The sequence below is a fragment of the Pygocentrus nattereri genome, chromosome 9, assembly GCF_015220715.1.
Source record: "Pygocentrus nattereri isolate fPygNat1 chromosome 9, fPygNat1.pri, whole genome shotgun sequence".
Lineage (NCBI taxonomy): Eukaryota > Metazoa > Chordata > Actinopteri > Characiformes > Serrasalmidae > Pygocentrus > Pygocentrus nattereri.
Window position 1 is genome coordinate 44655085 of NC_051219.1, and position 15216 is coordinate 44670300.

The following is a 15216-nucleotide window of genomic DNA, read 5'->3' on the forward strand; positions in this document are numbered from 1 at the left end:
CTCAAATTATGGCCTCATCTTCACGCACGACTGTCAAGCTTTTCTGTGGTGCTTGGAATTCTATATGATTGATTTTAAAAACCAATGTTGATAAATTGATGACTCAAAAAGGCATAATTGACAAAATAACATTGTTTTATTTTAAAATATAAATGAATTGTAATCCTAACGTGTTTTTCAAGTGCAATATATACAAAATATGGGATACCAAAATGCACGTTTCCATAGAATAACTGCACCACACGAACAGCTGAGGGGCTTAATACTCTAGTTCCTTGTGCAAGTACCATACTAAGATTTGCTACTGCTGTCAGTCTTAAAAGTGAGCGTATGTGTGGCTCAGGGCGAGAATACCAGCGGAATGATCCAGCGGTCACAGTGGACTATAACACAGCGGATCCAGTGGTGCGCTGGGACTCTTATGAGAACTTTAACCAGAGACATCAGGACAGCCTTGAAGGTATTATAACCTGTACTGGTCTCGCATTTTTACACAACTTTCAGGATATAGTTTGCCTGGCAGAGATTTGTTTACCTCTTGTACTGCAGAGGGGCTTGTATATTATGTCTGTACTGTCGGGACAAAACCTTGCGTCTCTCTTTTTGAGCGTTTTTCATTTTTCACCCTAATTTGAAAGTGCCAGCTTTTCTTTACGCTGTGTTAATATTTCAAGATGAAATGCCCCAAATTTGATTGGGAAAAATAAAGTCTTGTTCCATTAACTTCCGTTGAACGTTAAGACAATTTTTTCTCCTGTTTTTGTATCTGATATTAGTATTCATAATTAATAACACTATACTTGAACCCTGTTACAGAACGTTGCCATAGCAATGTCATGGCAGATGCTGTCATAAGTTGTCATGACAAATTATGTATGCGTAATACCATTAATTGCTATGATAGTTGTCATGTTACTGAATGACCTTTAGAAATGATTAAGATTAATAACTGAATAATAGTAATAATGCTAATGAAGTAATAATGTTATGTTTATGTAATAAAGATATTGCACACACCCGAGGGCCTCTGGATGGCAGTCTGTACGCTCAGGTGAAGAAACGGCGTGCTGCAGCTTCCTCCTCCCTCCCTTCTACCAATGGCAGCCCTCCACGGAGCTCCGAGGAGAGACCCGGTCAGCTCCTGTCAGTCAGCACTGACTCCGGACACTCTTCAGTCCCACCTGAACGTCTGGAGGACCCACCCAGACCAGCACCGCCCACTCAGCAGGAGCGAGAGGAGCTGGAACGCCTGCTGGGAGGCATCGAGGGAGAGAGGGGTGTGAGAGATCGCGAGAGAGAGACGGCTATACTGGATGACGGCGACTCCTTGCCCCCTGAGCGAACTGGATCTCTGCATTTGGCTCGTTCCTGTTCGTGTCGGGTGGGCTACAGATCGCAGCGCTGTGCTGAGCCTGGCTGTGACCGCCTCCCCCACTTACCCAATGGATACTGCCTGGATCGCTCTGCTGCTGCCACTAACGGCCACACGGGGGCATCTTCACCGATGCCACCCCTGCTAGGGTTGTGCCAGCACCACACCGTCCACCCACATCAGTCCCTTCCACCTCCAGACCTGCTGTGGGACCGGCAGCAAGGGCCACAGCACTACCTGCATCGGTCATGCTCTGAGGGGCCCTCCAGGCACTTGTGCCCATATCCATCCCAGGACCTTGGCCCTCATACCCTCCCTTCTGGTGGCCGGCTACTGTGCAGGGCAGATGAGTACATCCCCTACCCCCAGCCGCACCACAATCACAACCATCCACACCACCCCAAACCAGCTGGTTCGTACCATGACGTGATGCTGATGGACAGCCTGCCCCCTCCTGGCTGCCCATGCCGGGACTGCTGCCTGAGACGCGAGGAATTCCATGCCTTACGTCTTGACAGAGGGGAGGGGCTACATTGGGAGAGGGAAGACCTTCCCCGAGAAGGCGGATTAAGGCGAGCCAGGGAGTCTGACATTCCAAGAGGGGCTGAGCTACACTGGGAGGCGGGGTTAAGGCGTGGTCGAGAGGCATCCCTCCACTGGGACAGGGAAAGAGAGGCAGAGCTTCATTGGGAAAGAGAGCGAGAGGCGGAGTATTGGCATAGAAGAGCCACCGTGTCACCCTATGGACCCCCAGGTCATGAGATGCCCACCTTTGCCTTCGACCCACTGCCATCTGGCCATCCAGCATACCCCGAGCCCTCCAGGTCACACTCACACGGCCACCCGGACATAAAGTACAGCAGCAGCTCCAGCGGCTATCAGACACCCCACCAGACCTGCCCCTGCTCACCCTACCAGCCCTCACCCTCGGAGAGCCGAGGGTACGCCTCGGGATACCAGTCTGACTCCACCTCCCCCCTTCCCTCCAATTACTCATCCTGCTACAGCCCAGCACACCATGCCAGCGGCCCCCCTGATGGTCATACGGAGCCCCATCCTCAGCACTACCCTTCCAATACACACCCAGGTCAGAAACCTGATTCCCTCACTACAAATACTGGTTAGAGCAGAGGTGCTGCCAAACAAGTTGCTATTAAAGTCCAATTTGGCCCTTAAAATCACCTTAAAATGCTTTGTTAAGTAATCCTTGCTTACCTGGTTTCTGACTGTTGCCTGTGAGGAAAGTAGTATAGCTAAAAACAAAGAATGCCCAGTGGCAACGGAAATATATCAGCATCGGCAAATAATCGGTAAAAAAATATGCATAAGCATCAGACAGATGGGTAGATTTTACTAATATTGTAATCTAATATTTGATGATGTCTTCACTGCTGCTGGGCTGCTGGACTAAAATGCCTGGATTTTAATTATTTTACAGGTTTTTTACTGTAACTCTCTACAAATAAATACATTTAAGCATTTCTTTGTAACGCTAGTCCAGATATACCTAGTGCCATTTCCAGCTTATTAGAAATGCGTATATATTGGCATCAGCATTAGCAGAAGTGTACATGACAAACACTGGATATCGACATAATTCCCATATCGGTAAATCCTCACTGAAAACTATAGTAGTAGCCTTGTTGAAACCTGAATTTTGCACTTTTATCCATTAAAAAAAATAATGGTTATGTTTTAAAGCAAGGCTCTTTAATTAAAATTCAATAAGGTCCAGTTAGAGAGAATCTCCTCAAGCGAAGGTCCAGAACATCATAACATCTAACCTGCATCCTGACTCGGTGCCATATACTGTTTACTGAAGTAGCCGAGTAGGAATATCAGCATCTTATACAGTCGACAGCTGAATATCAGATCAAATAAAGTCCAGTTCGGTCAGATTTCGCCAACATTTACTGAACATCAGATCAAATAAAGTCCAGTTCGGTCAGATTTCAACAACATTTACTGAACATCAGATCAAATAAAGTCCAGTTCGGTCAGATTTCAACAACATTTACTGAACATCAGATCAAATAAAGTCCAGTTCGGTCAGATTTCAACAACATTTACTGAACATCAGATCAAATAAAGTCCAGTTCGGTCAGAATTCAACAACATTTACTGAACATCAGATCAAATAAAGTCCAGTTCGGTCAGATTTCACCAACATTTACTGAACATCAGATCAAATAAAGTCCAGTTCGGTCAGATTTCAACAACATTTACTGAACATCAGATCAAATAAAGTCCAGTTCGGTCAGATTTCAACAACATTTACTGAACATCAGACCAAATAATGTCCAGTTCGGTCAGATTTCAACAACATTTACTGAACATCAGATCAAATAAAGTCCAGTTCGGTCAGATTTCACCAACATTTACTGAACATCAGATCAAATAAAGTCCAGTTCGGTCAGATTTCAACAACATTTACTGAACATCAGATCAAATAAAGTCCAGTTCGGTCAGATTTCAACAACATTTACTGAACATCAGATCAAATAAAGTCCAGTTCAGTCAGATTTCAACAACATTTACTGAACATCAGATCAAATAAAGTCCAGTTCGGTCAGATTTCAACAACATTTACTGAACATCAGATCAAATAAAGTCCAGTTCGGTCAGATTTCAACAACATTTACTGTCAGTTTCCTCTTTTTAGATCACGTCATGTGGAATAAGCTCCCTCTGACTCACTTTCCTCTCTGACTGCTGTTTCTCGCCTCATCCTTCCTCTGTGTGGCGTCACTGACTTGAGTCTCAGAGCTCATCATAATGCACAGATCTGATTGGCTGAGTAGCGTCACGTGTGATATTTACAATCATTATGGCACCATAATGACTAAAAATGATATGTCGATTAAAATAAGACCACCCTATCAAAATTAAATAATTCTCCATAGTTTATCGGTTATATGTCCAGGTCCGCATAGGACAGCGTTTGGGTCTGGACTCGGACCACTGTCCGCGTATTAGTGACCTCTGTTATAAAGTGTCATAAACTATGTAAGCAAGTGTATTTGAGATGCCTTCACTCAATTTTGCAGGATGTTAAATGTAAGAGTATAAGCTTCCAGACTCCGTACAAATCTTGTCTGAACATCTACCTTTGGAGAAAGGGGAAAATTGTGTAAATTGGATTTTTGGCTGAACTGTCACTTTAAGATTTGGCCCCAGACTCAGTGTAACTTTGTATGATCACAGTCCTGTATGTCACCAGTGTTTACAGAGTACAATAGCTCTCGCTCTGAGAGGCATTTTCAGAACTGGGGTCTTAAAGTTGTGCATCTCTGCCATTCTGTCAGACGGCCCTGGTGTTCCAGGTGAGAATGTGGGTTGGCGGGACCATATAACCCATGGTTCCTTGAGGCGACTTCATCGAGATGCACATGGCGCGTGCTCCACACCCTCTGACATGTCTGGGCCGCCCACTCCAGTCCACACCAGCAGTCCACTGCGCACACAAGAGAGGTCAGTGAACTTTGCACAAAACACTGTTTGCATATTCCGTAAATCAGATCCCAGGACAGGGAACCACTGATCTAACCTGACTTTTGATTACAGCCCTAGTCTGAGCATCCGGGAGCAGGAGGCCCGATCATCAGAGGTCAGCACTGACAGCACCACTCCCCTCACCCAGGACAGACCATATCCAGCTGTCCCGCAGCCACCCAACTCTGGGCAAGAACCTCATCAAGTAGACAGTACAAACTCAGAGCCTTCTAGACCCTGTGGTTCCAATCCTCAGACACACTCCTCCCCTGCTCAGCAGCTGTCCACACACTCTGCTCCGGTCTCCCCTACGGCCAGCTCCCACCAGCAAGCCCCTGTACCTTCCGTCCACTCTGCCCCAGCGTCCCCTACACAGGGCAGCCAACAACAGAGCACCAGTCAGCCCAGTGCTGCTCCATCCCTGCCAGTTGAGGAAGCACGTACAGCACCTTCACATCCAGTCCAAAAGGAGCCACTGACTCTTACACAGGCTGCACCACAGTCTGTCTCCCCAAATACTCCACAGTGTGTTGCCTCAGTCCCTCCTGAGTCTGTTCATCCACTTCCACAGAGCAATGGAGTGGCACTGCCGCCTGAACCAGAGACCCCCAGATCAGCTTCCTCTGGACCTGTTTCTCCTCAACCTCTGGGCAGCCAGGAGATCCTACCCTCCCCTGAACCTCCGGTGCCTGGCTTTGCCACTCTCGGCAGGAAGCTGATGCTGGGCACAGAATCCTCCATTCCAGCAGGGCACCTGCAGCCATGCCCAGGCACAGATAGCAGTTCTGACGGTCACTCCACACCCACCTTCCCCATTTCATCAGGCTGCTACACTCCCGGAGCTTCCCCAGGTGCCTACTCACCAAGTTCCACCATCCAGCCTCCTCTTCCAGAGAAACGCCGCCAGGGCACCTTGCCAGGCTCACCCAACGGCAGATCTGGCACCCTGAGGGCATCCTTGAGTCACTCGCCCTCGGCCCAGCATCATGTTACGTTTTCCCCTTCAGTGGGAGAGGTGGCAGCGGAGGGCGGGGAGATTGAGGGGCCTGTGGAGGGCGAGGTGGGCAACCGGGTCAGCGTCAAATTTGTGCAGGACAGCTCCCGTTTCTGGTACAAGCCCGGAATATCCCGAGACCAAGGTGAGCTCTTTTGTATGTCTTACTGGGCTGCCATGAATATTTGGTGCAATTTGATAATTAGGACATCAGAAAACAGTAAAATCGCAAAGATAGATACTTCTACAACTTTCACAAAACCTGAAATGAATGAAGCATGTGTTATTAATTTTAACACTTTACTAGAACCGTGCTACATAACAGTGACTATAAACACGTAATGGCAGGTGTCATGTTACCATTGCTGTTAATTGCCACCAGGGATGCAGTAGAGTGTTTTAAGTTGTAGGTGATAAGAGTTTTAAGCAGTGACAGGAACAATTACAACATACAAAAGATTTGCCTTTTTTCATTAGAACGTCTTTTGACAGTTTACATTCTACAGAACGTGTTATAACGTGCTATAATGCGACAGTGGCGATGCCACTTTCCTCTCTTCTTCCGGTTGAACGTTATGTGAATTAATTGGGCATCAACTAACCAGTGTTCATATCTGGGGCAGTAGCTGATTGTTTCATGTCTGTGGTCACATGGACAAATTTAGGACTGGGAGATGCAACAAGCGGAGATATAACGGTTGATAAAAACATCATTGTGTTAGATAATTTTTTTTTTTATATTTAAAAACAATATAGTCCGTATAATGATGGGCTGCTGTGGGGCTCAGAAATGGTCTGATACCTTCCCTCTATGTATATTAACCTGTATGGGTTTTAGTGATGCCCCCAGAGCAGCCAGCAGTTAGTGAGGGAAGCAGTTCGACAAGCTGTAATGAAAATAGACTTTGAAAAGATATAAAAAAATAAATGTAAAAATGAAAAGTCCATTATAAAACAAGCACACTTGCGTAAATCATACATTCAAAAAAGTTCAGAATTTATTATTATTATTATTATTATTATTATTGTTGGTGTTACAGCACCTCCCAGATCCCCGCTTTTTTATGTACCTGGATGCAGCAAAAATTAGTGTGTGACATAAGCTGTTATGACATTAATCGTTATGGCATCTGTTATGACAGATACTGGTAATGGAAACGTGACACTGTTATATCACTGAACTAAATCTGCCGTCATGATAGCACGAGTAAAATCCCTCGACCCCCAGGCAAAGCACCCTGCTGTAAAATTAGACACCAAGGTAAAATATCACTCCAGTAAAAGTCGAAGTTCCTCCCTTTAGACCTCCACTGGAGTAAAAGTACTAAAGTATTTCCCTTCAAATGTACTTAAGTATAAAGTAAAAGTACTAAAAGAGGAATTCTGGCTCTGATGTCCTGTTATCATTTTTATAACCAGACTGGCTTCATGAACTCATTTCAGGTGAAAGTCCTCCAGCGTCTCTCTTGATAAACCAGTCTTTTAATAGAACGTCATTAATTAGTGACGCTGACGTCTATTAAAATGATCAGAAGCACAAAACACTGAAGGTAAACAGTTTCCATCAGGGAGAACCGAGTGGCTCTGAAATCACTTTTTACACACAAGCAAAGTTTCAGTTTCAGATTTATTTACAACTTAGTTCCAAGTTTAAGTTGAATAAAAACTGGCTTTAAACTCAGGATCACAGATGAGCTCCTTTACTATGTTGATCTGTAGGCCGTTGAACCGCGTGCTGCACTGGGTCGGTATGACCAACAGGTCAAAACCAGCTCTAAACAAAGTGACCGCTGGGCCCTGATTGGTGCTCTGGCTTTGCGCTTCTTTCGTTTTGACATGTTACGTTTTTATACACACAGAAACCAAAAGGAACGACAGATTTCTCAAAATGTAGGAGGAAAAATTCGGATATTAGACTCTGAAATGTAGTGGAGTGAAAGGAAAAAGTCCAGAACGGAGAAACTTCAGTACAGATACACCAAAAATACTAAAGTACAGTAACTAATTACATTTACTCAGTTACTCAGTTACTGACCAGCACTGGTGACAACGCACTGTGTAAATTATATACATTTGTAATGGGCTACTTTGCACGTTGCTGATGACTGATTGCTCGTTTGGAGTTACAGTTTATTTACTACTGTTGTAAAACGACTGAACCACAGCTGCGTTTGATGTTTTGAAGATGAAACTGGGTCATAAAGCCTGTCTTTAAGTTCACCATGCTCAGTGCACAGACCCCAGATCCGCTGCGTCTTGTTTTCCAGACGCTTTTCTCCTCGTCTTCTTTTTCTTTTCTATTTTTCAGCTCCAGATGTGTACGTTCTTTTCTGAGATGTGATTAACCAGTCATGTTTTTTTAACTTACTCCAGTAATTTGGACAACATAATGGTACAGCAATATCCCAGGATGTGTTAGGGGCCCCCTGGCAGTCGCAGGGCCCTAAGCAGCTGCTTATGTCGTTTATTAGGTAGAGCCGGCGCTGGCTACAACCACTTCATATATGAGCGAAGGACTTAACAAGAAGTTACTGGAAGAATTTGTGTATCTGGCCTTTTCACGCTACAAGAAAAGCATCAGCTGTATGACTAAATGTAAATGAGATGAGCGAAGGAAATGCCTGATTTTAAGAATTTAGGCTGTACAGCAGTTTAGTACCCATAGGGCAGCTAAGTGATGTTCCAGCTGTTAACATCTGAAACATGGACATATGTCTGTTATTCCACCTTCTCTTCTCCCTCTACAGCCATCGCAGCTCTGAAGGAAAAAGAGCCAGGTGCGTTCCTGATCCGGGACAGCAACTCCTTCCAAGGGGCTTACGGCCTGGCCCTCAAAGTGGCCACGCCGCCCCCCAGTGTCAACAACCACGGCAGCAAAGGTACGGCATGTCTGACCATGGAGAGCAGGCATTTCCTCTCCCAAACAGCCTCCCTCTCCGCCAGCTTAGCCACTGTCTGCACAGGAAACCACTTAAAGCTGCACCTGAAGTGCTTTAGCAGAGCTTAACCTCAGGCTGGTGTGAACATCTGCTGCTGTGAACACACTGATTAGTGTGAGAATGTGATACAGCGTGCTGTGGGTTACGCGTGGCCAGTCAACTTCACATAGCTTTATTAGCTTGTCGGGACCAAGGGCTGTCCCCTTCAAACCCAGGCCTCCAGCGTAATATTATGAATGATATTAAAAAACTTTAATTCTGGCTAAACACTAATAACTGTTCTAAGTCTAGGTTCTCAAAAGATGTCAAAGGCTCTGTTCACATTACCAGGCTGAAGTGGCACAAATCAGATTTTCTGCTCTAATGTGACTCGGATCTGGTGTTTTCAGGGCTGTGTGGACACAAATCTGATCTTTTCAAATCCGACCTGAGTCACTTTCATATGCGGTCCTAGATCGGATGCGTATCCGATTCATGGCCATGCGACCTTAATCACAATCACAAGATCCCAGCACAGACTGGGAAATCTGAATCTGAGTTCACCTGCACTGAGAAATCTGATCACTGAGCGTGAAATCCAGCTTCTAAATCGGATTTCTAGATTGGAGTATGTTTACATGACCGTTTGATTAATTGGATAACAGAAATCCGATTCTGAGTAGTAATCCGGATTAGTGAGTGCATGTAAACACACCCACTGATACTTGTGATGATGTGTCGCAACCATAGTAACCATAGTAACCATAGTAAAGATACCCATCTTAAGTATACCCACAGTAAACAGCTCTTTGATGTTTGCAAAGCCTTATCATGTTAGTGGAAAGTAACAATGAACCGAATAAAACCCAGTCATGTAGCCGTCATTGAAAATGTGTTGCTTTCTCCTACCTTGACATGGTCCATCAAGCATGGCATGTCGACTCCTTCACACAAAATCGACAAAAGAAGACCGCTCCCTCAGAAAAATCATGGAAATAACTGTTGGGTGAGGGAAGCGATGACGGAAGATCAAAGCTAAAATGTTTCGTTCTTTGTGCAAAAATATAAAAATGTAAGTAACTTCTTAAAGTAATAAAATCCACGTGTAATCCAAACTGTGGAGGAGCCCAAATCATATTAGATATTAGCTTGTGAAAGTAACGGTGACAGTCGGACGTTAGTAAGAGGTTCATGAAGCAAGGCAAGATGTCCCCAAACTTTTGACAGGCAGCGCGCACCTGTTTGAAGAATCACAGCTACGAACCGTTTGATTCAGTTCGCAGTTCACCTCCAAATGCGTGACAGAAGTCCATCCACCGCCGAATGAGTGTCTGAGTGAGCGTGGCTCTCTTGGAAGTGCGAGTCAGATCTGGTCCGTGAGGACGGAGGAAGTCCAGGCTCAATCAGAACCATGATGAATGGAGTTAATCAGCAGGGAGACACACACATACACACAGCCTGAGGGTGGAATCTGTGCTAAAGCGCCAGATCCTCATTTTTAGCGCCAAGACCTTTTAAAGTAAAGTACCTTTTCATCCAGGACTAAAAAATCTGTTACATGTTAAAAAATCTCTAAATGGATGATTTCATGTGCTTCTAGGCATTTACGAACCACAGCGAAGGCTCGTCTAGCACCCTCCAGTGGACATTTCATTTGGAGGTGTACCTATGGGTTTTGCAGAAATGTGCACAAAGCTGTTAAAGTAGCTTATCCTACCAAGTTACCCTGTTCCTTCTGTCCAGCACGTTGGCTTTTTTCTGTAAATGACCAGCTGACCAAGAAGTGCTGCAATCCACACGGATATTGTGAATGAATACGCTCACGTGCATACAGACTACGGCCCAAACACATGGCCCGCGGGTCAGATCAGGCCCAATCCGGCCCTTGAAATCACCTTGATTTTCTATTAACATTAGCCCCTTTCACAGTCAGCAGCACTACAGTCCCCAGCATGCACTGCAATATAATATGTGCGGACACCCCATTCCCAACATCACTCTATAGTTTTCCCAATTGCCCACGTCACATCACCGAACACACCAGCTGCAGTTCAACCAGCATAAACACTATAAACACTATAAACACTCAGCAGCTCAGGAATTTATTTGGGCCTAATCTGTGCCACTTTCTCAGATATGGCACTGTCAAGTATAGTGTAGGGCAAACATCATGACCCAGGCCCGACTCGGGTTGCGGCACGTGACGTGTGGTCCAGATTTGGCCCATATACGGTGGACCTGTGGCTGAGTTGAGGCAGCCAGACTGGGTCCTTACCCAGGTGGGGAACTGAACCCCAGTCTGCAGTACAGAAGACAGCCGTGTTACCCACTACACCCACCAACCCATTCAGACCGCTGGTTTAAGCAGTTTAGGTCAAATGACATGTTCTATTGATTTTCTGAAAAAGTGAAAGTAAGTTAAACGTTTTAAAACTTTCACAGAGAACACCTTTAAACGTGGCATTTTATGCATATTTAATGGAAAAAATTCAATACAAAACATGCTGTAACTTCTGCACAGCGTACAGTTTGTTTTATTATGTTTAATTCAGCAAATAAACAGTAATTACACATTAAAATGAGCAGAAGTGTGTTATTTTCACACGGAAAGTCAATGAAGTGTGTTGTGACCGGAGGTGCCGAAGTATTTGAATACGGCTGTAAAATGTGATAATATGTGATTATATATGTATGTCTGCGTTTTGAGTGCACCGCAATATATGCGATCATGTTTATCCCCACAAAATTACTACTACCTCTTACTGCTCCTTATTCAGGAATTAAATGGACTAATTACAACAAATTGAACTGTGTTAAACGGTACAGACGTGTGTGATAACTGTTTACAGGTCCTGGCCGTTTAAATGGTTGAGCTATTGAATAATAAAATGTTTCATGATCAGAATTTATTTTGTAATATTTTGTCTTTCTCACCAGTTGGAAAGACTAGACTAGCCAGCCTGTAGAAACCAAAACACTTTGCCAGTTATATAAACATCCACAAGGCATTAATATTACACCTCGGAGTAATTTTACTTTAATAAGAATTTGGAAGTTTAAGGGTTCATCTAAAAAGGAATCTCACTGTTCCAAAGTTCTCCAAAATCAAATGGTTAAAATGTAAACAAAGTCGGAGCTCTTTGATGTGAAATGGTTCATTGTAGAATCATTTCTTTACAGTGGTGGTTAAAGGAGCCAAACCATGTCTGCAACACTTTATTTTATATCGAAAACCGTCAGTGAACCTGCGTAGTTTTACATGCAGTGTTGATAATAATAAAATAGCTGTAAATCTGAAAATAATCCAATGTTCTTGAGACTATTTTACCTTATAAAACCCTGGATTTATCTCTCGACACCATGAATAAAGAAAAAAGATCAAAGAACAGGATCTCGTCAGACGTCCGGTTCCTATCACCACCACTGTGGACTAAGTTTCTCTCGAATGGAACGTTTCGCATCAAATCATTCTCAATTTAATTAAGTCCTAATTATTTAATTATGCAGAAATCTTGAAGGACAGTTTTATTTCCATGCTGTTAGAAATAGTTTGTGTTGTTTCACTTTTTTTGGTGCCAAAATTTTACATGCACTGGTGGTGGTATCCAAACTGACCAGCCTCTCACCGGTCACTGCGCCTTTTTAAGGAGGTATAAGCAAATCCTAGTGCTTTCTGTTTGGGCATATGGTGTGTAATGTGGACAACACATTATGCATGGACTTTGCCTGGACTTTGTTCAGTGTCCCCTGTCTTCTCTGGGCAGGTGGAGATCCTCTGGAGCAGCTGGTCAGACATTTTCTGATTGAGACTGGCCCACGGGGGGTGAAGATCAAAGGCTGCCAAAACGAGCCCCACTTTGGTGAGTGACATAAAGGGTTGTTACTTTTGGGAGTTAACTGGGACCTTGAGTACATTATCTATCTATCTATCTATCTATCTATCTATCTATCTATCTATCTGTCTGTCTGTCTGTCTGTCTGTCTGTCTGTGTCTATCTATCTATCTATCTATCTATCTATCTATCTATCTATCTATCTATCTGTCTGTCTGTCTGTCTGTCTGTCTGTGTCTATCTATCTATCTATCTATCTATCTATCTATCTATCTATCTATCTATCTATCTATCTATCTATCTATCCATCCATCTGTTGTGGTCATATTTCAGCTCCCTTTCCTGTTTACAACAGAAGTTAGAGGCTCTGAAAACCTGCTGATCAGATAATCTGATTTCATGAACGCTGATTAAATGTCCCAGTAGCATAAACAGCCCCAGCAAGGCTGCCTTGCGTCGGTTGGAGATTCAGGTCATCACTCTGCATTGTTGTGGATACACACAGCCGTCACAGAACCTTTTGAGAATGAATGAGTTCGTATGTGGTTTAGAAATCTGAGCTGGGGATCTGCTTCTGTGATGCGTGCAAGGTATTCGCACAGCAGAGCTCCGAGTGGCTGAGCGATCAAACCGCAGTCAAATATGATCCCGAGACCTTAAAAGTGAGCGATTTAAGTACATGAACATGTGTTATATAACAGAATGACGCTGCTTTCTTTCCTCTGGTGTTTTTCTCCTTCAGGTATTTGCCAGTCAGCCAGCTCATGTTTGTGTGGGTGCATGAAAAACAAGCGTTAATTCTCTGTAATGTGAGTGTTTGTGTTGTCTTGCTGATAGGGAGCCTGTCAGCGCTGGTGTATCAGCATTCCATCACACCCATCTCTTTGCCCTGTGCGCTCCGCATCCCAGACAAAGGTAAACACAGACATTCAGACGATCTCATTTCTATCACTTTTCCTCTGATATGAAATGTTTTTGGAGCCTCGGAGTGAATTCAAGTGACCGTTTTGCGGTTCGTACGCACGTTTTCTTTTATCCGTGGTCACGATTTCTTAACCTGTTCTCTCGTTTTCTTTTAATAGTGGTCATGTTTTATTTTTAACTGAACGCACGTTGTTTGTTTTTTTGATTTTTGTGTAACATCAATCTGGTAAATACAGGTCGTGTTATTTGTCCTGTGCAGACAAAACTAACAGCTCCCTCAGTCAGAGACTGTCTCAGTCAGAAACTACCTCAGTCAGAGACCACCTCAGACTGCCTCGGTCAGAGACCGTCTCAGTCAGAAACTACCTCAGTCAGAGACTGCCTCAGTCAGAAACTGCCTCAGTCAGAGACTGCCTCAGTCAAAGACCGCCTCAGTCAGAGACTGCCTCAGTCAGAGACCATCTCAGTCAGAAACTGCCTCAGTCAGAGACCGTCTCAGTCAGAAACTGTCTCAGTCAGAGACTGCCTCAGTCAGAAACTGCCTCAGTCAGAAACTACCTCAGTCAGAGACTGCCTCAGTCAAAGACCGCCTCAGTCAGAGACTGCCTCAGTCAGAGACCATCTCAGTCAGAAACTGCCTCAGTCAGAGACCGTCTCAGTCAGAAACTACCTCAGTCAGAGACTGCCTCAGTCAGAAACTGCCTCAGTCAGAAACTACCTCAGTCAGAGACCACCTCAGTCAGAGACCACCTCAGACTGCCTCAGTCAGAAACTGCCTCAGTCAGAAACTGCCTCAGTCAGAGACCGTCTCAGTCAGAGACCGTCTCAGTCAGAAACTGCCTCAGTCAGAGACCGTCTCAGTCAGAAACTACCTCAGTCAGAGACCACCTCAGTCAGAGACCACCTCAGACTGCCTCGGTCAGAGACCGCCTCAGTCAGAAACTACCTCAGCCAGAGACCGCCTCAGTCAGAGACCGCCTCAGTCAGAGACTGCCTCTACTATTGCAGTTTCTAAAGCTTTACCATCCAGTCTTCAGAGATCCTCTCAGCTTTTATTCGGTATTAAACTGTAAACACTGTCTGACCAGAGGAGGGCGGCTCTCCCCTTGTGAGTCTTGGTTCCTCCCAAGGTTTCTTCCTCCAGTCTGAGGGAGTTTTTCCTGGCCACCGTCGCCTCTGACTCGCTCACTGGGGGATCTATGATGTAACTGTATGTTTTCAAACTTCTGTAAAGCCGCTTTGTGACAACATTGTTATAAAAAGTGCCAAACAAATAAACTTGACTTGAGATGCTCATCAGGTCTGATTCTGATTTGGGGCGTTGTGAGGAAACTGCAGCTCCTCTTCACAGCAAACAGCCCTCAGATTCATCAGCACAGCTGCAGTTTGGTGCTGAAATCAAGGAACCATGTGACCGCGAGCAGAAACACTGGGCCATTTGCTGTGAAGAGGAGCTGCAGTTTCCTCATAACCCCCCAAAATCTCAGACCTGAGGAGCGTCTCTCTTCATCATCTCATCAGTCTAACTCACATAAACCCGTCAGACAGTGTCAGGGAGCTGCTAGCAGCCTGTATCTGCTACTTTGATTTATGCGAAATCATAAAAACAAACATGCGTTCAGTTGAAAATGAAACATGACCATGATTAAAAGAAAACGAGAGAACGATTTAGAAAATCATGAT

The 15216-nt window shown here is 44.5% G+C and overlaps 1 protein-coding gene across 2 annotated transcripts in view; it reads left to right on the top strand.

Moving 5' to 3' along the window:
* The window catches only part of tns2a (tensin 2a), a 126502-nt gene that overhangs the window by 99992 nt on the left and 11294 nt on the right, over window positions 1–15216 (top strand). For both annotated transcript variants that reach the window (XM_037541169.1, XM_037541170.1), the window contains exons 17-23: window positions 344–460; window positions 1005–2459; window positions 4678–4843; window positions 4937–6003; window positions 8606–8737; window positions 12541–12636; window positions 13447–13524. In XM_037541169.1, the coding sequence (XP_037397066.1) occupies window positions 344–460; window positions 1005–2459; window positions 4678–4843; window positions 4937–6003; window positions 8606–8737; window positions 12541–12636; window positions 13447–13524 (3111 nt within the window). The remainder of the gene's footprint in view (window positions 1–343; window positions 461–1004; window positions 2460–4677; window positions 4844–4936; window positions 6004–8605; window positions 8738–12540; window positions 12637–13446; window positions 13525–15216) is intronic.